The sequence below is a fragment of the Antedon mediterranea genome, chromosome 2 (assembly GCF_964355755.1).
Source record: "Antedon mediterranea chromosome 2, ecAntMedi1.1, whole genome shotgun sequence".
Taxonomy (NCBI): domain Eukaryota; kingdom Metazoa; phylum Echinodermata; class Crinoidea; order Comatulida; family Antedonidae; genus Antedon; species Antedon mediterranea.
This window is the reverse complement of record NC_092671.1, coordinates 1,237,190-1,265,054: the sequence shown is the minus strand read 5'-3', so window position 1 is coordinate 1,265,054 and position 27,865 is coordinate 1,237,190. Positions and strand designations below refer to the sequence as shown.

Genomic DNA, 27,865 nt, shown 5'->3' with positions numbered 1-27,865 from the left:
ATTGTACCCTATTCTTGCAAAAACTGGATCACTTTATTTCTCGTGGCTACATCACTGTACTGTTGGAGAGCGGGTTTTGGAAAATGGATTTAAAAATATAAAAATCAGCAATAAACACAAAAGCTTTTTGGTGGTAAGTAACAAATCAGTAGTGCATTTATTTATACTAATCAACATACATGTTACAGTCTATTCTTTCACAAAAGTATATACAGAATATTCACAATATATTCAACAAGAAAATAGTACAAATAACATTATATTTATTATACTAATTTAAGTTGGGATCATTTTAAGCTACTTGGTCATGTTTAAGGTGGGGGAACAAGCAACGGTGTTTACAATATAGTCACCAATTATGTAACAAAATATAGTTATCTAGCTTTCATATTAAATTTGCATAACATTCACTGTGCCTGAGAAATTCAAATTAAATGTAAATCAACTCCATGGTGATATGCTAAATCTAAAGCTCTGTCTACACTATCAAACTTTATGTGACAAAAAAGTGTGATGTGCCCAAATATGGTAGTGATATGACATCATCATGTCCATATTTGGGCACATCACAATTTTTGTCACATAAAGTGTGATAGTGTAGACAAACTTGCTTCTACTCTAATTATTGATCGTCGTAAACTTTCTGAATTTTAAAATATTTTATTTTGCTTTAGGTTATGGAAACTGCAGATGGCATGAATAGTCCATTCCATTTGTTATAATATTATCACTTATAAATAAATTAAATACCAAAGGTTAGTAAATTTCATATATTTAAAATGTAATCATAATTTAAACTACTAAGAGCATTGTCTGTTCAATATATTAACCTCAATTCTTGGTTCAAATAATCCTTACAATGTGAATTTATATTTTTAAATATTTTATTTCCTTCAGGTTATGGGAACTGGAGATTTTGAATAGGTCATGCCATTTGTAATATTATAACTTATAAATAAATTAAATGGATTAATGAACTCATTCAGTACTAAAGGTTAGTAGTAACATTCCTATATTTAAAAGAACATTTACTGCAGAATCGACATGATGATGTCATATCACTACCATATTTGGGCACATCGCACTGTTTTTGTCAAACTAGTTTCATAGTGAAGACAGAGCTTTATTATATAAAGTGAACCACTTAATAACACACACATTGTGGATACTAGATTTAAAATATCTACTATGATATGAACAAAAGTGTATAAATACTAAAAATACAAATTACTCTGAGCGTGCTCAAATCACCATCTTTTGAAACAATTGTTGCTTAGCAACCTTCTGTAAACATTTTACTAATTCTATAAACATATGCATAGACATTCTTCACCGATTCAACAACCATAAACGGAAGCCAACATATACATAATTGAAAATTAATTAATAATTACGAATGGATACATTTTAATCTTACATATCGACAAAATAGTTACTACACTTGATAATTGGAAAATTGTGATATAAAATTCGATGCACAACTTGTCTATATTTCAAATTGTTTATTATGCCATCGTATGCTAGATTAAATTAGTATATGCTAATTAGGTATATGCTAATTAAACTAGTATGATAATTATCATATTGTATGCTATATGGTAGCATGCAGAGATATATAAAAAAAATAGCATTAATATTCTGATGAATAATATTATATCTTATTTGGTCCATATTAAAAGCAGCAGTAGCGTGTTTATTTGTAGTTATTTATCAAGTAAATTTAGTACTTGGCCTCATGAATATTCATGTTACACTCATAAATATGATTTTAAAATGGTGAACAACAATAATCTTGGGAATTTTACATTGATTTAATTCCCAAAACATAATGTCCATTGCATCCAAATATACTATTATATTATTAAACCACCAAGAATATGCAATGTTTTAAAATTCATTTCTTTTTGTTTTTGTTCAAGCGATTGTCAGAAAGGAACTACACAAATCCAAAAATGAATGTCAGATTACAGAATTATAGAAGCAACTACCAAATGCCTACAACAGATGAATAATAGTGTAACAGACGATGATGACATTGTCTATCTCAGACAAAACTACATTTATCAAATAATGCCCATGTCAACTTATCAGTTTTCTAAATAACTCTGATGATGGGGATTTGTCAGTAGCACTGGATGAGCACAGAAAATGTAGGTTGGCTAGCCTTGAATGGTTTTTTACTAAAAATTGTATATAGGGCCAGCTAATACCTAAGCCCTATTTTAACCAAGCACAGTGTTGGGTTATATTGGAAGTGGGTCTCCACCTGCCTATCAATTCCTACAGGCCAAATTTAAACACTACTTTCTAATCCTTTTAATAAATCTGTTAACGTAAATTTTTGGAATGCTATTCTCTCGTACGGATGCGCGCTTCCGCTTTCGTGTACACAAGCAAAATGGCAGGTAGTGGTTCCATCTGGTAACTGTTCCACTCCGTAGTACGTAATGTCCGAGTAAGCGCTAGGATACGGGTCCAACAACCACGGTTGACTCCAGGTTTTGCATCCGTCTCTGCTTAAGCGTATGGACATGTTCACTCTGGTGTTGGTACTCGCCGGATTCATGAATATCACCCATGTTTTTTGGTCGTTTTCTTGTAGAAGATGTCTTGGCGCCGGGAAGCCAACCATGCTAGCCTAAAATCAAACAAAATGTAAGTACAAATGAATATTTTTATGAAAATTCTGATTTTTATTTTCTGCTTATTTTAATCTCAAATTCCCATTATTAAAAAAAATTATACCATGTTTGTGTCAATACAGTTGAAAATCTACCGATGAAACCAGAAATTTTGTTTTAAAACCTTTATAATATCTTCCTAAGATGGACATATGCAACAATATCGTAATATTGAAAACTAATGTTATCAAATCTACGTTTCGCGGTACGTCTGAGATAGATAGGTATCCAAGGCAGAGTTTTTCATTGTGCTTGCCTATGTCAGAATTAAGTATAATTTATATATAGATGATAAAAAATTTATAAACTAGACAATGAGAGGTCTACTTATTTATATAGCACTGTGAAGTTGTAGTTTTAAATAACATTCATTAGTAGAAAATCAATGCAAACTTGTTTTCCATTTGATAATTCATATTTCTTATTTATAACCAAGAACAGAAACCTATTACATCAACTATAAACCAGAAAGTTGGCTTTCACCCGAGAGACTTTGATATAATACTGTAACTTGGTATTTTTATATTACAGTGGATAATTGAACACTATACATTACAGTATAGCTTCTAATGATTGTAGTCTATTATTGCAATATATAATCTGTGAATTCACATTGATATGTAGCCATTTATACTCCTGTGTAGAGAGCAATAACGTTGATAAAACAAAAACCATTGAGCTTAAGAAACACTTTTCATAGTTATATAAATTTAATCATTATTTCTTTCATTTATTTGGCAAAAGTTATTTAAATACAACAACCTAAACCAAAGGTAGATTTTCTTCTGTTGCAAAATCTGCAATTGCCCTATGAGACACTTTTGTTATGATCCACCCTTGGTCTACGATTCCTTCTGTGGAAGGGGTTGTGCAATAACCATAATCAAACAGATTCTGCCATCACCCTCTTTTGGCAATAACTCCATAAATCGACATGGGTTCAAACATATCCCTCACAATTGTGCTGGTGGTAGAACATGGCTTCTCCAAAAAACAATTTAATGACCATTTCAATACTACAGTAGTGTGCATTTTAAAGAACCCAGTGCATCTTTCAGAATGAGCCTTACGAGCCCCTGTCGTTCATGGTAGGCGCTGCACTGTGGTTGCTATGGGTCGGTGGAGGGCCTAATCCAGGATATAACAAAACAAACCAAACAGATTCTGCCACCCTCCCCCTCTACTTACATGACAACCGCCAAATGACTTGACAGTAGGCATTATCTTGGTGATCATGTGACATGGTTCTTCAAGCTCCGTGATTTCTGATTCTTGAAATGATTCGCATTGATCATTGCTAAATGCCTGTTGGCGATTAGCAGCTCCTAATGTACGACTATTTACACAAATACTTCCATCTTCCAGTTCAACCGCCTGAAAATAAATTATTACTTGAAATTATCATTTTTATCTGATCTATCCATTGGGAGAAATAAAATGATTCTCTGGCAATTAGCTTGTCTAACATTTTACTGTGCTACTAATGTTTATTTACTGTACATGTATGTATCAGCTCGCATTATATTTATTGCATTGTATCTATGACAATTTTATTCCTAAAATTGCCATTAGGGATTTGTTGCCTTTTAATGTCCTATCATTAACAACATCTTCTATCCCACCTTTCACCCAATCATCACCTAAATCTGTCATAGTGTAATCAATATGTTATCAATATCTTATCAATAAAACATCATCTTCTCTCTCTCACTACTCTCAGTTACTCCTATCACCCAGTCATCAATTCAACCAAACTAGCTTTTAATCTAGAAATTGGTTTGTCTTGGTGGATTTTTATTTTGTATTTTATCTGTATTTTAACTTGAACAAACTGACTCCCAATTTCAAACCATATTACATGGGTTTAACATGAATAATCATAAATGAATCTCCATCAACACTTTTCCGTTTATAGTTTCATCAATATTTTATCAATATAAACAGCATCATTAGTCTCTATCACTGTTCATCATTGCAACCATTATTATCTGCTGAACATCAAATTACCATTAACACCCTCAAGTATGATATTGTAAACTCTAAATGGCAAAAACCATCAACATAGGCATCTATATTCATCATATACTGTATAATTTCATATTTTTCATTCATTTATTTTATCATATACTGAATATTATAATTATTATTTTTCATATTTTATTTGTATTTTATATTATTCCTTCATTCCAAGAACAATTATATCTACCATTTATTTCAAGTTAACGGGCTAGTGATCTGGAGGTCATGGGTTCAAGTCCCACCTTTACGTCTTACTTTATGTTAGAGTAGGGCAAAACATCTGACCAAGAACCAATCTATTATTTCAATTTACCTGGCATTCATTAGAATGTATAAAGTTTTCCTTGTCGTCTTTTGTGTGCGGAACAATTCCGCCCAAATGCCAAGTATTTCCACCGTCATCGCTGTACAAGATATTTGAAAGATTCTCACTGCCGTAGAATGTATCAAACAGAGTCATTACAAATTGCGTTATCTTCTCAAAAAATCCGTCCTCTGAAAAGAAATATATCGGATTAGGCTTACTGATCAACGTTAAATCCTATAAAATAGAATTATGATGCATACAATCTATATTATAATTTAATTTAGATCCCAAAACTATGGAATATTTTATTTTATTAGCGTTTATTGTTAGATTCACACAATTAGTATCATTTATGACAAGAGACATTTTTATTTCATTTGATATAAAAGAATTATTTATTTCATGACCTAAATATTAATTTTTTATTAAAAATAACAAATAAACTGTGTTATAAAATATTTATCTATGAATTACAATATTTATAGTTTAATTGAATAAATGTTTCATTTAACTTCATTACAATGAATATTATTCGTGTCATTTTACTTTTTCTCTTTGTATATATGTAAATAATATTTTTATATGCTGCATTTAATATTTCATTTCTTTTTATAATATTATTATTATTACTTTATTTACTACTTTATTTCTATATTATTAAAATTGTCCATTAGAAAAGATATTTATCTAATTTTCTCTTTATACAGGAATTAATCAAAATAATGTTGGTTTGAATTGAACAAAAAATGTTCATGTTGCCAGTTTGAAATGTGTTGCCAAGAGATCAAGAGCGCACTAATGATACCAGTCTCCCATTTTGAATGAACTCAGCTTAAATGCTTACTGGTAAGAAAATTAGAAACATTAGCAATACAAATTACTTATGAAACCATCAAATAAAAAAAAATGGTTCAATTTCATTTACTAGTATTTGTATGTTATACAATATTGTCACACTTATGGAATATTCATTCAATATTTGTGTCCCGAACAAAATAATTCCTATGTACTGTATTGCTATTCTTTAATTACTAATCAACAATATAAAAGCTGCTATGTAAAACCTAAAAAACATAGTGTATTATACAGTGATAGCCACAAGAAATAAAGTTGTGCTGTTTTTGCAAGAAAAGAGAACAATCTCAGTTCAAGCTACTGGGTTGTCAAAAGCCTCTGTGAAAAAGTGGTCAGGTTGAAACCTTACCAAATGTACTGGTGGCTACAGCCCTGTTATAGAATGGTTTGTTGTCATTATCTATGCATGCTTTTAAAACGATGTCCATTGCAATGCCACAACAGGTTTTAATAACGACATCAAGTTGGAACATTAATAGGCCATTGTTTTTCCGTTCTTTCACATTTGAGTTCATAGCTTAGCTGATTCTTAGTACTGTATCTATGGTTTTTACAGGATACAGTGAACTCTCCCAATACCAGACACTATGAAAACCAGAAACTCTCCCAATACCAAATAGTACCAAATTCATTTTTACCATTAAAAACACATTCCGAATACCAGACTTTCCTGAAAATATTTGGCCAGCCCAGAGGTGTCCGGTATTGGCAGAGTTGACTGTAATAGGTAAATTCTGTAACATATCCATATGTGATACCTATGTGACACTGTATTATAGAATGTGCATTATATTATATGACAATTAACGCTAGATATGGAGATAACGTGGAGATACAGTACAGAGAATCAAATGGATGCTTTGAATTGCTTCAGAATGTTACAACAGAACTCACAATGTGTATTGGTCTATATACATGATTCATATTCTGTTTTATCATTTTTACTTTTTAAAAACTCTTCAAAGACTAGCACCATTGTCCCTATTTTTACCTTTCGTTGAGCCGCTTTGTGCTTGTGTGTATCATTATCGTTTTTTAAATCCACCAGTAATAAATGTTGTCACATAAACTGACGTCATTTTGGCATAATTGATTGCCCGCGCCACGCTCCGTTACATTTATATAAAATATTTTTACGATGGAATCACAAGTCCCGAGCCTAATGATCCCTGTGATAAATACACATACTTTATATACTTAACATAACATAGTAGTGTACTGATTGGCGAATTAAACATTCCTATGCTTATGATTATTATTATGATATAGAAGGCAAACATTTTAAAATAGACTTTGAGTTATTATAATGTAAATCATCTGAGATATTCTGTTTGTTTATTGCTTAGTTTAAAATATCTGTAAATTAAAATAAAGAATAATGAATAGAATATCAGAAAGTATGATTAAGTTAAAATAAATGTTTAACTTCAACTTGATTTAAGCATTAACCAAGTACTTTTTTTCATGAAAAAGAACCCCTATTTGAACCCCCTACAACTCCATAAACTACCCATAACGCCCCCACCCCACCCACATGACAGCTCAAAAAATGTATGGTTGTTTAGTATCCACATAGATTCTATTAATAATTTGGCTTATTATATAATTTGAAAATTAGGCAAACTGTATATTTTGCTCCTGTTTATAGTTTGTCGTGTTGTATTTTTCAGTGACGGCACTTAGTGTAATTAAAAACATGGCTTATATCATAATACACTGAAGGATCTAAGTACACTGACAAATAAGTAATAAAAAGCATGTTACTATCCTACATTGATTAATCCTATTCAACAAGCTACTACTGAAACTCAAGAAATAGATTTGCTGACAATTTTGATTAATGATTTGAGAATTATTAACCATATTGATTTTTATAATTTTATTCTATTTATTTTAATTATAGACAAAATATGTAAATTTCAGATTTAATCAATTTTTGCTGTATTATGATGAATATTATTTAATTTATTTTCAAGATATTAAATTGGTATTATTATTATTAAAAACTCACGCACATAGCAACACACTACAGTTAAATCATTTTCCCGTGGAATATGTATATGTTGGTCACAACCTCTATTAAGGGGACCATTTTAAGATTACGAATGTGTCCAGTTTTCTGTACATTAAAAGGAGATGCAATTTAAGTTCATAATTATAATAATTACATGTCTTTTTTCTAAGAATTACTACTTTTAAAAACATTTACCACATGACTTTTGCTCCTAAGTTGACCGTAATTATATATATTGATCGGTTGCTTGTTGATTGACCTTCCATATAATTGGTCAACACTTACTCACATTAGTCCAGCAATCACAGATTTCAAACTCAATATCTTGCACACGATAAAACATATATTATTTATACATTGTAATACACTTGGTGGATAAAATAAACTCAATATCTTGCACATGATAAAACATATATTATTTATACATTGTAATACACTTGGTGGATAAAATATAATATAAATGTATGATATAAAATGATAATATAATATAAAGAAATAGATATTGTATAAATAAATATATACAGACACACAACAACTATAAATTATAGTTAAGTGATATTAATTTAGAAACGATAACAATGAAGTAATCTGTGAGAATGGGAAGACATCGCCCCAACTGATATTCAAACTTCGAACCTTCTTCTTGATTTGCTGATATCCTAACCAAAATTTTTTTTTTCCTAATTTCAAATTCTAACATCAAATTTTTGTACCTAATTCTGATAGCCATCATCATATTATTATTCACATATAAATCATGTATCTTAGCTATGTATTTCAATATTAAAATTCAATTAATAATTTATTGCGCTGCTGTAGTGATTCTATTGTTTGTTTCGTCGTACAAGAGAGGCATAGGAAATTGTACATGTATTTAGTGATTATAGAATGTAATCAGTGTCATTTATTGATCACAAAATTAAGAAATTGAGGAAATCGAGATCAAGTGACCGATTGTTTTGTAGATATGTGTAGATGGACGTTGCTGGCAAAAGAATGAAATAGAAGTCATTGAAAGCCAGATGAATGAAGATGAATGATACTGATAAAAGTAAGTAATTAATAGTGTTACAGTATTATAAAACTTAATAAGCATTTAATGTAAAGACTATTAAAGCAGGTGGGTTGTTTAGAAAGAAATTTAATTAAAGATTGTGACCAATGAATGTAAAGGACTAGAGATGATTAAAAGACAAGCGCGTGAAGTTTCTTCCACGGCCGAAGAAGAAACTCTTGTTTTTAGCTGGTAGATGATAAATAAACAACAACATACCTTCTACAGGTTTCCAAGTCATATTGCCAGGAACAATTAAACGACCTGACCTTAATTGAATACCATGACCTGGACCTAAAAATAGAATTTTATATCAAAATTAAATCCATAAGTTGCAAAATTAATCAATATATTCAACATTACTATTTCATCAAGAAAATTAATTTTTTTTTATTAAACATGGCATAACATCCACAGACTTAATAGAATATTTTTTTATTGACTTTATATAAAAATCATATTTATGACATCTAATATATAAAGTAACCATAGTAACCACAATACTAGTAAAATAATAATATTTTGTATTTATAGTAGGATATAAATTATTAAAGATAGAGGCAAACAATATCATGTATAACATGTAACTCCCTTGTCTCATTGCATAAAGCTTGTTTCCCACTAGGACGTAATGGCGACGCAAGTAATTTGATTGGTCAATTCACTTGCATCGCATGTACACCCAAGTGAGAATCAAGCTTTAGGCATGGAAAGTTTATAACGAAATAAGGGCTTTAAAATATAAAATGTCGCCGCCGCATAAGACCTTGATTAGTTTACTAATCGTGCCCATAGTTTCGTATCTTGTATAAAATATTTGACATTGGCTAATATACATTTATGTGAAGTACTACTAATGTATGTAAAAACTATATTATTGCATCGATGATAACAATTTATATGAGCACTTTGTATCAGTAATGTCTTCAGCATGTTTGTAGATATAAAACATCTTACACAATTTAAGCTGTACTCAATTAACCATAAAATATAGTTTTATTTTTAAGTAAAATGTTTACTGAAGTTAGAATGCCAAAGGTTTAAGATCTCACTTAGGATTTGTTATTCAGATAAGTATAAAAATAGAACTCTATTCAATTATTATAAAAAATAATATTTACAAAAATTTGGCAATTAGTATTTCTATAACTTACAAATATTAAGAATTGAATGTTAGACTGATTATTGAAGTAGGTAGGTCATTTAGTAAACAATTGGATAATTTTTAAGAGCATTGTTCCTTTGCAGTAAAGTGTTTTATTGTTTTTTGAATTATTATTTTACTGAAAACTTTACTGGTCGTATCTGCCCGCTGTTTGTTGGCAGCTCGAGGTAGGGATCATTTGTGTCGAGATGAAAGCTGTATTTGACATCTAGTCCTTGAGAGAGTGTTTATTTTATTGTACATAATATCTATATTTATATAATATCTGTTATTATTATACAGATATTGACTGCTTAGAGGTTAAATATAAGTCATGTGATGCAGTTTCAACCAATCACGTTCATGTATTTACATGGGCTATGTAATATATGATAATAATAACTAGATTGTTTGGTTAGAGTACTCGATATCTATTATTATGTACACTACCTGGTGAATATATATTTGGTGGCCTTTTAAGTTTTCCAAGTGTCTCTTCTGTTATGTCGACAGATTTTGACCACGTCACTCCTTCGTCCACGCTCTTAATAACGTGCAGTCGACATAGATAATGCTCCTCCTTGATCATGTCTGCTTCATTTACTTCCGTTGGAAAGGTCGTAAAAATTAATACGACAGTATCATTCTGCTTGTCCACAATCGGCACTGGGTTCATTGTCCTAGAGAAGAAGAAGTTGATGAAATCTTTCAGATTTGTAATTTTCTTATAAAATTACTCTGGTTGCATCTATTAATTATTCGAATGTTTTCACTATTTTACTGTGTAGTCAAACTGTTTAATAGTACATTCCTAATTTACAATCACATTCGTTGTGCACTATTTTCAAGGTCTTTTGTTTAATGTCTAGAGTGAAATACATTTGCTAATTTGGTGAAAAATGACAACAATTTTTAAAAAAACTGTAGAGAAGGTATTCTTGTGTATAATTTATTGGTTTCAATAGATATACTTCATTCATTCCACTCGGGGCAATTATTAATTATTTATTAAGAATATACCCATTTTGAATGTCAACTGCACACAAAATGAATGGTACAATTCTAATATTTGGCTTATTTTACATTCATGTTTTGATGCATTTTAGGAAAATTAATATTTTTTTTGGAGAAATACACATTATATACATTTACACATTCATACATTTTAAAGTCAAACATAGTTATATTTTGAATATATAATAATTTAAAATACTGCAATATTGAATTTACACTTTACTACTCCTATTCCCTAAAACTTTTCACTAGAGACGGACTTGAACGTAGAAGCAATGTAAGTGAGTTGACCAATCAATCACAAGAGACAGTTGTGAATTCGTCAAATCAGTTACTCTGCGCTTACGTCCTAGTGGAACCAGGCATTAGGTGGAAAATCCAAGAGGCCCTTCTTAAATATAAATAATCTCAATGCCAATGATAGGACATTAAGTTGACCACTTCATTCTATAACCCACTATTTTAAAGTTAGTGGATCCACCATGAAAACCTGAAAATATACCTAAACCTAATCAAACTAGTTTGACAAAACAACTGCGATGTGCCCAAATATGAGAGTTATATACCAAATACGGTAGTGATATGACCTCATTTTTTGTCACAAAGTTTGATAGTGTAGACAGAGCTTAGATATCATTATTGGTGAATACACTTGGATTCAATGAGTGGGATGCTTAGTTAGTTAAAGTTACATGAACTGTTACAATTGTAAACATCCATGTTTAGTACTACTACTAAATTAGTAGCACTATTAGACTTAATAGCTTTACATCACGTCCATTTGATCAAGCCACTTTCGGTATGCTGCCAGCAAGACATTATCCAGGCTAAAGAGGTAAAACATTTACATTGTTACATCTCTAATTTGTAACAATTAACACCATGTAAACAATCTCATTAACTCGTTTACTCAACTCCAATGTAATTCTATTTATGCGCAATCTGTTCGGAATCTTATGCGATAATTGATAAGTTCGGTAACTTGAATGATTTTCTAAGTGGTTATCTAAATGATTGTTTGCTGTTCTTCACAAATGCACTTTAACTCAATGTTAAGTCCACACACGCTTGCAACGAGCAATAATGTGATCTTGATTGCAAGTTAATAAATTGGTTTCAGTGAAGTTATTTAGGTAATTACCAACATAACTATACATGTACAAACTAGTGATGGTCTATAACATTTAGTTTTCAGTGATGTATTTTTACTGCAGGTATTCTTTGTCGCAAATTTCTACTTTGAAAATGATCAAATAGATCAAAACAAATCTACAATCAAATTGTTATTTGAGCGAGCGAGTGGCCGAGCGGTTAATGGAACCGTAATTACGTAGCCATTGTTTGTTTGTTTGTTTTATCTTTATACTGGGTGACCTCTTCAGTCAAAGACTGATCTCCCAGAGGGCCCAATTGGTGATCAGTGGCTGTGATGTACTAATACACCGGGGTAACCCCCTACTCATCTCGAAAGATGTACTAGGTTCTTTAAAGTGCACACAAGCAAGTTGTGTACACTGGACCTATGGTTTATAGTCCTTATCCGAGAAGACTCATTCTACCACCAGAACCATGGAGTGAGTGAGCCTCGAACCCCTGCCGATGTTATGGCTACGTGATTACGGTTCCACTGTCTTAACCGCTCGGCCACTCACTCACAGTAGCATGCTCTTTTGCTTAGTCGGTTGCTGCTTCGTGAAAACTAAAGGGTGCTTATACTTCAAACACTCTCAAACTTCCACCAAATTGTTGCTGATGATAATTTAATCTTAAACTATCTTTTAATCAACGTCGTCAGGAACAGTCATATGAGGGGAGACTAGACACTCTTGATATCACATCCACAATCGCCATTAGAGATTGTTATACTGTTCTATATGTTTGCAATGTTTTACTTTATCATCAAAGATCTATTATTTATAATTTACTCATAGTTAATAATCGTCATGACACCCTCACTTTCAAGCATCTTCGCTCCAGTAATGATATGTCAAAATTTTGCATCGCGACCAGATTCACTAGAACTTGGAATTCCATACCCAATGAGATTCGCGATATTTTTGTTAATGGTTCATTTATTAATTTTAAATTATCTCTAAAGCAATATTTTAAATGTCGGAGAGAAACTTTTTAACTTTATCTTGTGAAATGTCTATGTTATTTTAGTATATATTCTTGTTATTTGTAATTTTTGTGTTGGAGAGACACACCTTACCGGTGAAAGCGTTTTGTTTAATGCTTTTGTCTCTCCTCGGCTTCATGTCTTGTACTTCATGTATATATATTTCTATGTTTTTGTAATTATTATTTTATGTTTTAATTGCCGAAATGAATAAAATAAAAATAAAATAAATCATTAAATTAAAATGTTTCTGTTTCTTCTGACATTTTTTATTTGTATGCAAAAGGCAAACATACTGACACATTGCAATGCTGAATTCAGCTATGAAAAAGCTAATCTACAAAACCCCCATAACTAGGTGTTATGTGACTCTGCCTATTAAATTAACAACTTTAACCAAAACATGATTTAACACCGTGAATATTAATTTAATTGGTAAGTTTAAGTACGTTTACGGCGTCAATTGACGAGGAACGTGCGAAACCTAGAGCAGTTGTTAAACTCATACAGTATCACGTTTGATTTACGTCCTCCAATCATAATGTTAAAGGGAAGTGAAATTACACCTGACGATATTACTAAATTATTACATTGTTATTTTTAGAACGGAATGTATGTTACACATTTCAGCTTTTGTTTAATGTTACATAAAAGCTTTTAGAGCTTAACACAAAGTTCAATGTATAACATAAACCAATTAGATATTACAATATATAGTACCAACTACTTGTTTTCAATTTAAATTGGTTGCGGACATCTTGTAGCGTAATTAGTCTGTTTTTTAAATGCAGACATCTTTATTTATATAAATTGTTAATATCACCAATTACCATAACACTAACTTATATTAATAACTTGTGACCATAAAAAATTTATGTTGTTTGTGTCAAGAAGAATATTGTACAATTTAGAATGTTAAAATGTGAATACATACTTCTCATAGCAACATTTTCTGTACAAAAGATCACTTAAATTTAGGTTCAAATGTTGGTTTTTTCCTTTCAGATTATTCTAAAGAAAAAAAGTTTCTCTAAATTTGTATGTCATTAGACTATTGATGATAAATACACATAACAACTGACGCATAATTTGATCTCATTCGATAGTCTGACAATAGAATTAAACCTAGCTTTTCCAATTTTTAAATGCACTATTTCCGTACCATAGTCTGATAATAGACTTGAACCTAGCTTTCTGCTAGGCACTGTTGATGTACAATAGTCTGAAAATACAATTAAACCAAGCTTTTCCAATGTTTTAATGCACTGTTGGCGTACAATAGTCTGATAATAGAATAGAACCTAGCTTTCCCAATGTTTGAATGCACTGATGGCGTACCATAGTTTGACAATAGACTTGAACCTAGATTTCCTAATGTTTGAATGCACTGATGGCGTACCATAGTTTGACAATAGACTTGAACCTAGCTTTCCCAATGTTTGAATGCACTGATGGCGTACCATAGTTTGACAATAGACTTGAACCTAGATTTCCCAATGTTCTGAAGCTGTATTGGATTGGTTTCTCTACTCAGTTTCAAGTTGTGTCGTTTCTGCTCTTTTGAAGTAAGTGTTTCCGCTGCATGTGTGGCAATTTAAAGTGAGCAACCTTTAGGAGTTTATTTCCATAAAAATAATACCAATATAAACACAATTTATATCAAATTTTGTGAATTTCCAACATTATCTCTAGAGCTATCTTTAACTCGCAAATTATGGTTCAACTATTACATTGCAATTTTGTATGCATCATTATGTGATCATAAGGAAATGTGTTAAATCATATGCAATCATAAATATAGTTAGTATGCATTATTGTAGTGCATAGTTATTTCATAATAAATGCAAATAAAACTTCAAATTCTAATCTTAAAAAAAAATCATCTGGATTTCTAACCCACTGATTAAACCCACCTTTTGGTATTAAAGTTTTCCGTGTTTAATATAATAATGAAGTACTTGAATAACTTGAGAAAAAAATGTAAAAAATGAACTTAAAATACAAAATAAGTGATTTCAAGACACGGCTTACGATTTTGATTACATCACATCGGGATAAGCCTCTGGGCTTTTGCATTGCATAATCTTGATTTCTGAAATCATGCTTATCAAAAATGAAATAGCTTTGACGAACCAAATGTAAATGATGACAACAATGAGAAATGTGATTTTTATTCGGTAACTAGTTGACATAGAAATCATCGATAACAAAAACTAAGCAATTATTGTTCGCAGTAAATCTCAAAATCATTCAAAAACATGGTAAATATTCTGTTTTTGTTTTATCAAGAATTTAGCTTTTCTTCGTCTTTTCTTTTCCCGATTTTGAATGACTTTGTTGCTGATCTGTTCGTTAATTCTTATCGATTGGTCAAGGCTATATTGTGCTAACCATATTTCACATGTCCCACTTTCCTTTCAGACAATCAAAATTTTACAAATCCCATAATATAATATTAATCATTATATTATTTTAATTAACTTTTTCAAATTATCAATTGTTAGGAAACTGCAGTACAAGGTGGCCTTGAATATAATCATATATTTATTATTTTATCAAGATTGTTTTTTATAATTGATTGTTTTTAGTCCAGTAAAAATGTAAGTATATGCTACAAAATTAGTTATTACCGTTCTGCATTATTACAGTGGATAGTTGATACCCAAGGGCCTGATTTTACGTAATAAAAATATGTATTATTTTAATAGATATTTGTATTTGCATCAATAGTATTATTCTATAAGGTTAGAACATTTTGTATGATGTTCAGTTTGACATTCTGAATGGTAATCTCTTTACTGGGCATAACTCGCAATTTCTTCCCGCAATAAGGTTACGTAATTAATTACAATCTTAAACACATTCATGTAAAATGTGATACATATTTATAACATTTTATTTAAATTTGGAAATGGATGACAAAAATAATTAATATTAATGACATTATCAATAAAGCGAAGCAAAGGAGGTAATTAGACAAAGTAAATATATTTTGATTTTCGGACCCACTTTTTGGAATGTTCTGCCACTCCCCATCTTAAACTCTGTTTATAGTAAATCATTTTTATCTATAAACTTAAAAGTCATCTTATTTCCAAATATTAACTTTTCTTCGGTCAATTTTTTATTCGTTCGTTTTTTTTTAATTGTCTGTGTCAGTGATAGATGTGTTTTTCATCTTTCTGGGCTTGTACCTTCTTCTTTCTAAATTTTTAAAAATATATTGTACATTGAAATAAATGTTGTATATGAAAGGATTAAATAAATGTTGCTTTGAATTGAATTTACACCACTAGTAGTAAAACAAATCCATCTTTGGCAAAGGTTTTAAATACATACAGTACTTACCATATTAATATATTAGATCCATAAAGTCACATTTTTTAATGAATTCAGTAAAAATTAGTACTAAAATCTTATAATGGCTCTTTAGAAGCGTTGCTAATAGTTACATGACAAAACTAAACTAATTCCTTAATATTAAATTCTTAAAGTAGATATATTATTCCATAGTAATACTTTACCAACTTATTAACCTGGACTCTAATTTTGCATTTTCACAAAATTAATTAACTATAAAGTTCTTGAAAGGCACATTACAAACACATTAGATTGAAGATGCATTCAATTAATGACAACACTGATCAATATGCAAGGAGTATTAACCATTATATTTACAGAATTACACTTACAGTAGTTATAGAACTATGTTTGCCATTTACTACAAACGACATGTATAGCATTAGAAACTTGTTGAGGAATTTTCAAAAGTAAATCATCATTTTTATCAATACTGTGTGATGATATCTTCTCAAGAAACAAATAAACACAAGATGTAACCCAGTGGAGTTTACAATTACTGTACACATGACAGCAATGTATATGCCATCCAGTCCAGTCCCTAGCACAAACTTGCCAATTTACAGGATGGATAAATTTATATATTTGGTGTTTTTCTTCGTTCTTTATTTATTTATTCTTGTTCTATCATACTTTAATTACTCCAATACCTAATTTATTTTCACTTTATACAGTAAATCTACTTATTATTAATATATTTTGGTTTTTAATATACTATATGATATATTCATAAAACTATATCAAATTATTTAAATATTGTTCCTTTATTAGTTATGATGGATTTTCGTTGGTTTACATTAAGTTATCTAAATATTGTCGCACTTGTATCTGAGCGTACAAATCGATTAATACTTGTCACGTTATCCACAGCCTATATTGACGTATTCCGAGTGAATCGAGCCAAATGTTTACACAGTAAGGAATACTTTCCCCTTGTCATTTCTCGGTTGACGCGTTTCTGAAGCTCCACAGTCTCAGAGATTACACAAATCAATTAGGTATTATAATTAATGAATGCTTGTGTTACATATTGCTACATGTGTACTATAACAGGAATCTAACCTTGGGCATGTTGTACGTCGTAGAAAGTCATCGATAATAAGGCACGATAGCATTTATTGATCTTTATAATGCTTGCCCTGGGCTACTATATGGAATGATTTTATACAATGCTGCAGACGAATACGTATCATCAGATAAATTATGGAACATATTACCACGAGCAAGGTTTGGTTACAACAAAGGGTTTTCAAGTCACATCATTTGAGATCAAATTATTTAACATCACAGCAGATATAATTAAATGTTTATATGAATAAAACAATTACACATTAGTAATTATTATCAAACAATTATACATAATTATACATTAGTAATTATTATCAAATGTTATTCAACAAAGAGGATTTAATTCCTTTATAATTTCAGAAATGTTTCCAATTAAATAACAAATTGCTCCATTTATTTTTATAAATAACAAATTGCTCCATTTATTTTTATAAATAATAAATTGTATATGATTATCTAGTTCTTCACTTTATCACTGACAAACCAGGAGCTTTTTATTTGTGATGACCTGTGACCTAGGAATTAGTTAGGCCATGACCATACCGGGACATTGGGATTTGCTTTCTCATTCAATGACACAGTTTTGGCGGATTCTAGATCCAGACGATGACCAATGACATAGGTCATCCCATGTCGAGCTCTACTCGCAAGGGCGATTGTACATTACCTTCGGTTCTCAAATGAAGCCACAACTCTTATGTCCTCCCAGTCAATTTTGTCTCTATTCAAAAATCCTCTGCGCATCATTAGATCCATCGGTCCCCAATCTCGAAACGATTGTTTACGTCCTTCGCAAAACGCCAGGAAAGTGCCGTTATGATATACAAGAGCAGGGATCCTTGTGGAAAAAAGAAAAAAGACATTTTGGCACCTGGATACTAAGTATTTCACGTAAGTCAATAAACATTTAAGGATTTTCCTCTAAGTGGTATGTACTTAGATAGAAGAACATTAAAACAAGTCTCTCTGTCTCTATTTATTTTTTGAACTTGTGAACCCATGATCTTACGATCAGTAATCTCCAACGTCCAACACACTGCGCCACACGCCCTTGTGTCAACAAATAAAAATATGCAGACAATGCCGCTTTATATTGGTAGACGTCTTTGAATACAACATTCTTTTTTCTCGCAGATGACATTTTGCTATCGTATTACATGATGCCAAATATAAATGTTACACCATTTAAAGTTATTAATGAAGCAAATTAACTATATACATCATATTAACTAAAGTACATGTATGTTATAAAGTGTATAGAGGCAAATAAATAACATTTTACAGCTTTCTATCACATCATGTTTAATGTGTAAATATGGCGAAGAGTATTACTCAAGTTCTGCACAGCGTCAAATAAAACAGACAACAGTAATATAGTTTACTTGACATGCTTTCGACAGTGACAAATATATTAGGAAGATGACACTAATATATTTTATTACACGATACAGCGATAATATTGACAAATGTTCAAGCCTTAAACTATGTTGCTCTACTGTATTTTATCATTCATTCATTTTACTTTATATTATTGATGTAACCTTTTCTATTGGGTATTCATTTATTAAAGATAAATTCATGTGTCATTTCCCAATTACCAAGACTCATCCAATTAGTCACTTACATTCTGTGGCCCAGATTAATATTAGGGGAAGGGGGAGGGGATGAGCTAGCTCAATTCCAAGAAAGATATGTAGATGGCATTACAAATAACATAATAGCAAGGAATGGTTAAAATGCTGTTACTTTTAATTAATGTTCTCCCTTTGGAGAAAGAAAGGGAGAATTGCCTATGTTGGTTTATCCAGGTAACTTCTATAAAGCAAATATTATCAGGGAGGTATGAAAACATTTTCATTTCATATATATAACCTAAGGGCAGTACATCACTATTATTAACTGTTTATAACCTAAGGGAGTACATCACTATTATTAACTGTTTATAACCTAAGGGCAGTACATCACTATTATTAACTGTTTATAACCTAAGGGCAGTACATCACTATTATTAACTGTTTATAACCTAAGGGCAGTACATCACTATTATTAACTGTTTATAACCTAAGGGCAGTACATCACTATTATTAACTGTTTATAACCTAAGGGCAGTACATCACTATTATTAACTGTTTATGATCAGAAAAGCAATAATATTCCAATGAATATGTAAGCCAGTAATTTTCATATGTACAATTTAGATAGATGGAAATGTGCTTTTCTTGTGTTATTGTCTGTGAATTAATAATGTAACAGAGTAATGTACAGAGTTGTTTATTCATCTCATCAGGACTATATCCATATTCAAAGTCTGCTGTATTAATATCAGTAAATATCTTTTTGCAAATAAACACTTAAGTTTTATAGTAACATGTTTTTATTTATTTTGTACTACTGTAGCACAATGGTTAATAAACTCCAGGTCTGGTGTTTGCGACTGTCACGTAGAACATACCAATATTCTACTGAACTGTTTAAGATTATATAATCTGTTTTTTTTAGGTTTATAGGTGGAGTTGGATAGCCGAGCGGTTAGGACACTTGACTGTCAAACAGATAGACCTGGGTTCAATTCCCGACAACTCTCAGTCCACTCAGCTGTAAATGAGTACCTAGTTGAAAATACTAGGGAGAAAAAAAGGCGGCGTGGAAAGGAACTGGCCACCCTACCACATAATGCCGGGGCTTAGTACAATGAGCTCCTAACAGCTCATTCCCCTACGTTCAGAGAACGCGAGACTCACCTTCACCTTCAGGTGGTAGTACTTCAGATAGCATCCCACTTCTAATCGAATCGGTTCGACCAGAGGGGTTTGACCAGGAGGGGTTTGACCAGAAGGGGTTTTACCAGAGGGGTTTGACTAGAGGGGTTTGACCATAGGGGTTTGACCAGTCTTCATATGATTTGCACAAGGATTTATTCCTTATTGTTCATACAGAAAATGAAAACCATTTTGTTATAATAATATTGACATGCTTTTAAGTCAAGTATAAGTGACCAATTTGATAGATGAGAACATTTCTGTCTAAAAGTGTTAAGCTATTACAGAGTGATGATTTGAAATGCATCATGGGATAACAGAGTCCCGATGTATCGCCCCAGACAAATGAACTCTGTGTTCTTGAATTTATGAATAAATTATCTACTAATAGTAATAGTTCTTGTTATTAGTTCATGTTCATAAAGCAATATAACGTCTACAGTCTTGTAACTTGTTGGGTTTCTTAGATTTTATTTAGATTTATTTTAAGTAGTTTCTAATTTGTAAGTGCTTTATACATTTTGTAATTGCTTATTTTATAATTACCCTATATAGTTATAAATATCATATTTTTTAATAATTACTTTACATATAATTATAAATATGTTCTATACCTTTTCTAAGTAGGCCTACCTTGTTATTATAAAGTAACTTATACATATAATAAGTATTATACATTTCTTTAAGTACCTTATATATTTTATAACTACTGTACCTTATATAAATATTTATACATTTTGTGAATACTTATATATTTTCAATATTGACGATCTGTCATTATTTAACTATTTTAAAAAGTATTGAAAACAAATTAAATAAAATATAATCTAGTTTTAATTGTTTTGGTCAATAGTATATTCAGAAATATTATTTAAATTCTGATTTATTAATAAAATACTGGTAATCAATAATATATTAATTTGCATAAAAATGAAATTCATTTTTCACCTTATTCTAGATTATAATTGTGTTATGAATAAGTACAGTAGACTGTAAAACAAATATAATGTTTAATTATATTATATTTAAAATAATAGCAAGGTCACGCAGAAACACGTATATGATCAATGTAATTAAATAATAGTCAGTGAAGCGCGACAACGAAGCTGTATATTATCCGTGGCGCTTCCATGCAAGTATTCTAATTCCCCATCTACTTGCAGTTACTATGACGATACAGTAGCGCGGGATAATGGCATTAATTTTCTTATTGTAGTCTCCATCAATAATAATGATATGATACTGCTGTACAAGTTGCAACAAACACACATTTAGACAGTCTACTCTAATATTAGTTGTAATCATTGGGAAAGAAAAGCAAAATTACTATTGTCCTGATATCGACACAGAAAATCATTAAGTGTTATTAATGTTTAGAAAGGCGAAATACATGAGATGTGTTTTAATAATTAACTGTACTCAGAACTGTACAAAGCCAGTGTTATGTTTCAGTAACAAGCCCATGGGAATACTTTGTGAATTTTGAGATGTAATCCCATGATATGAAACATGTTTGAGTGACTTTTTAAAAATATTAATTTTTCATAGTGAAACGCAACATTTTATTGATCAAATCATTGAACAAAATGACTAGATTTTTGTCCTTTGATTGGAGGATTTTGAGTCACATGATATTAATAAAATACTCCAATGAACCTTACGTCATCAAGCGTGCAATTGCAATATATGGGCGCTTATTCTTGTTACATGGATGAGCAACCACACGTGACACGAGGCTAGGCTGTTGTAGTTTGCGCACTCAATAATTGTTCCACCCCTTGTACAAAGCTGCCTTTTTAATGGTTTAGTTAGCCTCTCATTAAAAGTAGTTGTATTATAAAACAATTAATGAATGTTTTTAATTCATGCAATAGAACAAATAATATCATTCGGTGAAAGTTAACATTTTATATGTTTACCTCATGAAATTATTAAATGTATCATGTGCACTCATTCATTATTCACAGATATTTTGCTAAGATCAAAGAAGATCAAAATGGTACAGGGAAGAGTACAGAAGTATGGTTGGGGTGACTTTGAAAAGATTTAGGCATGTAATCAACAGATAAAATAGATGATGATTACTGTACCAGAAATATTTTTTTATTAATTTACATAATAATTTATTAGTTTTTCGTAATAAAATTTTTTTTTGTAATTGATGTAATAAAACCTGACAAAGTACTTTATGTGCTAATGTGATCTCTGAAAATGATATATATAACATTAAATAATGTTGAAACATAATCTGGTTGAAATGCACTTAATATAGATATTATTTAAGCATTATTAGAGGAAATAGGATCGGTAACAATATGGCTATAATGTAAGTATAGTGCATAGAATGTAATGGATTATTAACAGGAATTACAACTGCACCTTATGAATTTAGGAATTGAGAAAAGGATGTGTAAAGGCTATACAAACTATGGCCTACAATTGAAATATTTTGCACGTAAAGGTTATAAGTGTAGAGGCTGTAACAAGTACACAAGCTATGGGCTATAATTTAGATATTTTGCATTGACGACGGACAAACTTGAGGACAGCAATTTCTTACAAAAATAGATCTGCACAAGCGGCTCTAGACGTGTGCTTGTGGCGCTGATAAACAAATACTATATACTAAACATAAAAATAAACTAAACTAGACCTAAAGCCTTTGGGCATGTCTAGCACAAGTCATGCTTCTTTTGTCATTGGTCTTGACAATTTTGTGTTCACAAGGATTACCTATCAGTTCGTCCTTAATAAAGGAGGTATGTTTTGACGTGTCCTTTAATTTGCAAAACTTTAACAGTTGGATGAGTGCAAACACTGAAGATGTGAAACAAATGTTTATGAAACATGTTTGTTGCATGTACAATGCACAGTTCATTTGACTTGTGTTAGTTAATGTTGTCTCAAGTTTTCTTTTTTACCTGTGCCTCACCAATAATATTCTTGTAGCAAAGTTGGAATTGATTAGGATCACTGTGGTGTGATATGAATAATATTTTTATATTGTATATAAATTAGTGTAGTGATCTATTATTGTAACTAGATAACTAGAATCCTAAGTTAAAATGATACAGCCTAGAAATAATTATCCCGAAAAAACTAGTCATCGGTACCAATATTAAATATACCTATTACAATGATATGAAGAAGACCTTATCTGCAATTTACCAATCATGAATAATTTATGGAGTGTAAATATCGATAAGTTTACACAAAGTGATTGCGCTTCAGCTACATGAATCTCTTATGAAATATGAGAATAATATTAGTGTCGATGACAATGATCATCTTTATATTGATGATTATATTGATGATAATGATGATAATGATGATAATGATGGTGAATGATATCAATAATGATAATATTCAGATGATATTCTTATGATTTTGTAGCTTATTTCATTTATTGTATTTATTGTACAATTTTTTTCATTACTGAACTCATTCAATTTCACATACAGAAATTAAATTTATAAATCCTGGCGATGGTTTAGTCAGCTTACTGCAATCTACTGTCAACTGTCAAATTTCTGATGCGTTAAAGCATATCAAGTTGATATCATTAATATTATTGATATCATATCATATTAATAGGTTAAATAAACATTTCAAGTTCTTATAAAGTTCCAATAACAATTATTTTTATCATTATTGATATCGTTATTGATAACATATTGATACAGTACTCATATCGTATTAGTATTTTAAATTAAATGTTAAGTTCTTATACAGTTTCAATTAAAATTATTGATACCATTGTTGATATCATTAATGATAAAAATATTGATAACATTATTGATACCAGTATTGATATCATTGTTGATACCATTATTGATAGTATTCATATCATATTAATAGGTTAAAAAAAATAAAAAATTATACACTTTCAATACAAATTATTGATACCATTATTGATACCATTGTTAATATTATTGTTAATATCATGTTGTTGATATTATTTATATCCTTTAATGACATTAGGTTATTAATAGATTAGATTTTCTTTTTGTCTTTCGTGGGAGTAACCCACCTTTATTGTCTCTTTTTTAATATATATATTTATCATCATACAATATTAATATCGGTACCAAATGTTTGAACCAGTCCATATATAAATATACAGTATGCATATGGTACATCCATAGTATATATTTTACAATCGGTATCATTTTTAAATTTTTTTATAACACATTTTTAAGCTTGTTTAAAAAATATTCTATGGCCTAAAACAACAATATCAATATTGTCCATCAATATCTAGTGATAGCCGTCATATAACTGATATACTGCATATCAATTTATATGTATATTTAGGTTTTTTTTTTATTTTTTTGAAAATGTTAATAAAAATGTTTTTTAACTCCTGTGTATAATTCATTACTTCACATGGTTCTCTAAATAAAATAGAGTAGATATGTTGATCTTCATAAACAATAGATAGTCAAATAAGTACTTTACACGCTTAAAATCTATCTAACATTTTTTTGATATCTTAAGCCATCATGTTTTTTTTTTATCATATAATTCCAGACAAACCTTGACAAGCCTTCTAATGAAGCAGCTTACTATTTAAAGACCTTGAGAAAGTTAAAATTGTCATTTAAATGTCAAAGTCATAAGATGATTTTATGACAATGTTTAACTTTTGCCATTATATGAAATATGAAGTCAGTTTGAGATATAAAAATACAAGCCGTAATTACCGTACATTTTTTTTTGTCTTGTTTTTTATGAAAATATAAATTGGCCTTCTACTAGTTTTAATACTTGTATCCGGACATAATGATTTTTTAATATGATATAATGTTTTAGATTGAATTGTTTACTAAAAACTATGTTACAACATTGACAGTTATTATCTAACAGGAAATTAAAAAAATACATTCAATCTTTTTCAGCCATTGTACATTAATGTAAACGAGTTAAAATCAATAATTCCTATGTTAAAACTTTTTCCTCAATGTTTAAATTCATTCATAATGATTGATTAAAGTTCTATTTGTTAATTTGTCAATGTCTTGTAAATGAGACAACTAATTAACAGTAAGGCACATACATCAGTGAAATTATGTTAGTATACATACTGTACATACATACTGTACATACATACTGTACATACATACTGTACATACATACTGTACATACATACTGTACATACATACTGTACATACATACTGTACATACATACTGTACATACATACTGTACATACATACTGTACATACATACTGTACATACTTACTGTACATACATACTGTACATACATACTGTACATACTTACTGTACATACATACTGTACATACATACTGTACATACATACTGTACATACTTACTGTACATACATACTGTACATACATACTGTACATACTAAACTATGACCAGGCTACAAGAAGGTTTGCCTTTAATAATGTGGGTGAGGAAAACCTTTTCAAAATAATAACAAAAATGTGTAAATGTATGTGTATTTAATTTATTTAAACATTCGATGCTGTTATTGACAAAAACAAATCAATTTGTAAATGTTTTATGCAATTAAACATTTCCTACATGAATTCAACCATCAAGAAATGATATCAATATTTTTTAGATTTACTTAATTTAATTTTGGGAGAAGGGAACTGCTAAAACCAAGGAACCAGGCAGTGAGGCAGACACAATCTATAATTACTAGTAGTCTGTCCAAAATAGATGATTAAAGTTTCATTCACACGCAAAAAAGAAACAGAATAATATATATTATAAGCACCGCACTTAAGCATAGAAAAAAAGTACTGCGGCAGACGATGAAAAAAACCTTAATTTACAAAACTAAAACACAAAGCATTTGAATGCTCCAAGTTTTCAAAGTAAAATGATTCATTAAAAATTGTCATTATACACACAACAACAAAAAAAACAGTTTAATTGTAAGTTTATCCCGACGAACAAAGTAAAGTTAATTGAAGAATTTATGGTCGTTTGGATCTTGGCTTGTTATAGTGACTCGGGGGGATTTTATTATAATGGTAGGAAAATTAGGAATTATTTAGAAATCTAATTATTAGAAATAGACATAGTCATATTTTATAAATTCGTTAAAAATACTATAAACATAAACAAAAATATTAACATAAAAATTTAGAGTGCTGATATTGGATATACTGGGATTACACATAAACTGATTGATTTCTAAATTACGGTCTACTGTCCTGAAACTCACCAATACCATGAATTACACAAAAAATGTTGGAATTAAACACCGTTTATGATTGTGAATTAGTTTAATTTAAACAAAAACCAGTTCTGTCAAATCTGCGCAACAACAGAAGTATTTAATCCAATTTGTAAATATATCATTGTACAGTACATTTAATCTTCTGTGGCAGCTTTACAATTGCTATCGTAAAAGCGATGATAGTTTTACTACGTGAAGTGCAAACAGATGTCTGATAAATACATTACACCGCATTTTATTGGCCGTTTTATATACATTACAATATATAATTCATTTGGCTTTTAACAGTTTACTTTTGACAGGATTTTCAAGGGTTTGGAAGTGACGTGCGAGTTTGGGAGTGACGTGCGAGTTTGGGAGGGACGTGCGAGTTTTGGAGGGACGTGCGACAACAATCAATTAGATATGACAACACATTTGAAAAGCCTACCATTATTCTAGAACTAAATGCAATAAGTTGTACTCTTACCTAAAAGTGTTGAATTCATGATCGCCTTGGCCGAATATTTCTGAAGAACAAAATAAAACATTTAATTTATTTTTAATTGCAAAGTGCGAGAACATTGCTAGTGTCTGGACATTCAGGTGCTATATTCTCCGATCCTATCTCTCCCTACTTTTCATTCATAATAACATTTATTTCTTATCTTTCAAAGTAAACAAAATAACAATTTAAATATAAATAATTAAGAGGCAGAAACCCAGAAAGTAATAACATTTGGAGGTTTCCCTCCAAAAAAACTTGTGACGGGTAGCCAGTTAAGAAGTTGTAATCATATTGAAGTTTGAAGAAACAGAAAACAAAACAAGACAAAACAAACAGGTAACGCAAGACAACAAGTTAATAAAAATAAAATACTATGGAAGCACAGAAAAACAAGAATAAATATGTTCATTTATTTACTTCCTACTCTTCATCTACACATCATACACTTTTCATATTAGTGAGAAGTTTAGTTTTTATTTGAATGGGGGAGAGGGAAGCATATACAGGCGGAAGTATATACAATGCTTAATTTAGTTAGCCTACTGTAGGCCTACTTAGTTGGGCCTACTGTCTGCTGAGTACTTTATTGCTTAGGCTCGGTACAGGCATTGAGAAACTAAAATAATTTTGCAATGAATATTTACCTGTAATAGGGAGGACATTCGCTGTAGCTGCAGCTAAATTAGATGCCATGGCTGGTAGGCTGCACGATACCTTATCTGAGCTGCTGCTTTAATAGTACAATGTGTACTAAAACTCAGCTCTAAGTTGA

General features: G+C 30.3%; 1 protein-coding gene across 1 annotated transcript; it reads right to left on the bottom strand.

Moving 5' to 3' along the window:
* Positions 1 to 136: 136 nt before the first annotated feature.
* Positions 137 to 27,865, bottom strand: LOC140040003 (sialidase-2-like). Its single transcript, XM_072085614.1, has 8 exons — positions 27,738 to 27,865; positions 27,076 to 27,115; positions 18,303 to 18,473; positions 10,525 to 10,754; positions 9,150 to 9,224; positions 5,014 to 5,195; positions 3,870 to 4,055; positions 137 to 2,638 (listed from the first exon to the last, which is right to left on the bottom strand). The coding sequence occupies exons 1-8, from the start codon at positions 27,784 to 27,786 to the stop codon at positions 2,294 to 2,296; spliced, it is 1,278 nt and encodes a 425-aa protein (XP_071941715.1). The 5' UTR covers positions 27,787 to 27,865; the 3' UTR covers positions 137 to 2,293.

What these genes read in the sequence shown, in the direction of transcription:
- LOC140040003 (XM_072085614.1), bottom strand. Translation starts at nt 27,786, where the DNA reads ATGGCATCTAATTTAGCTGCAGCTACAGCGAATGTCCTCCCTATTACA. An exon ending in GCTTCATTTGAGAACCGAAG is followed by an intron (nt 10,755 to 18,302) that starts GTAATGTACAAT and finishes CTTCTTCTCTAG; the next exon opens with GACAATGAACCCAGTGCCGA. An exon ending in AGTCATTTGGCGGTTGTCAT is followed by an intron (nt 2,639 to 3,869) that starts GTAAGTAGAGGG and finishes GTTTGATTTTAG; the next exon opens with GCTAGCATGGTTGGCTTCCC.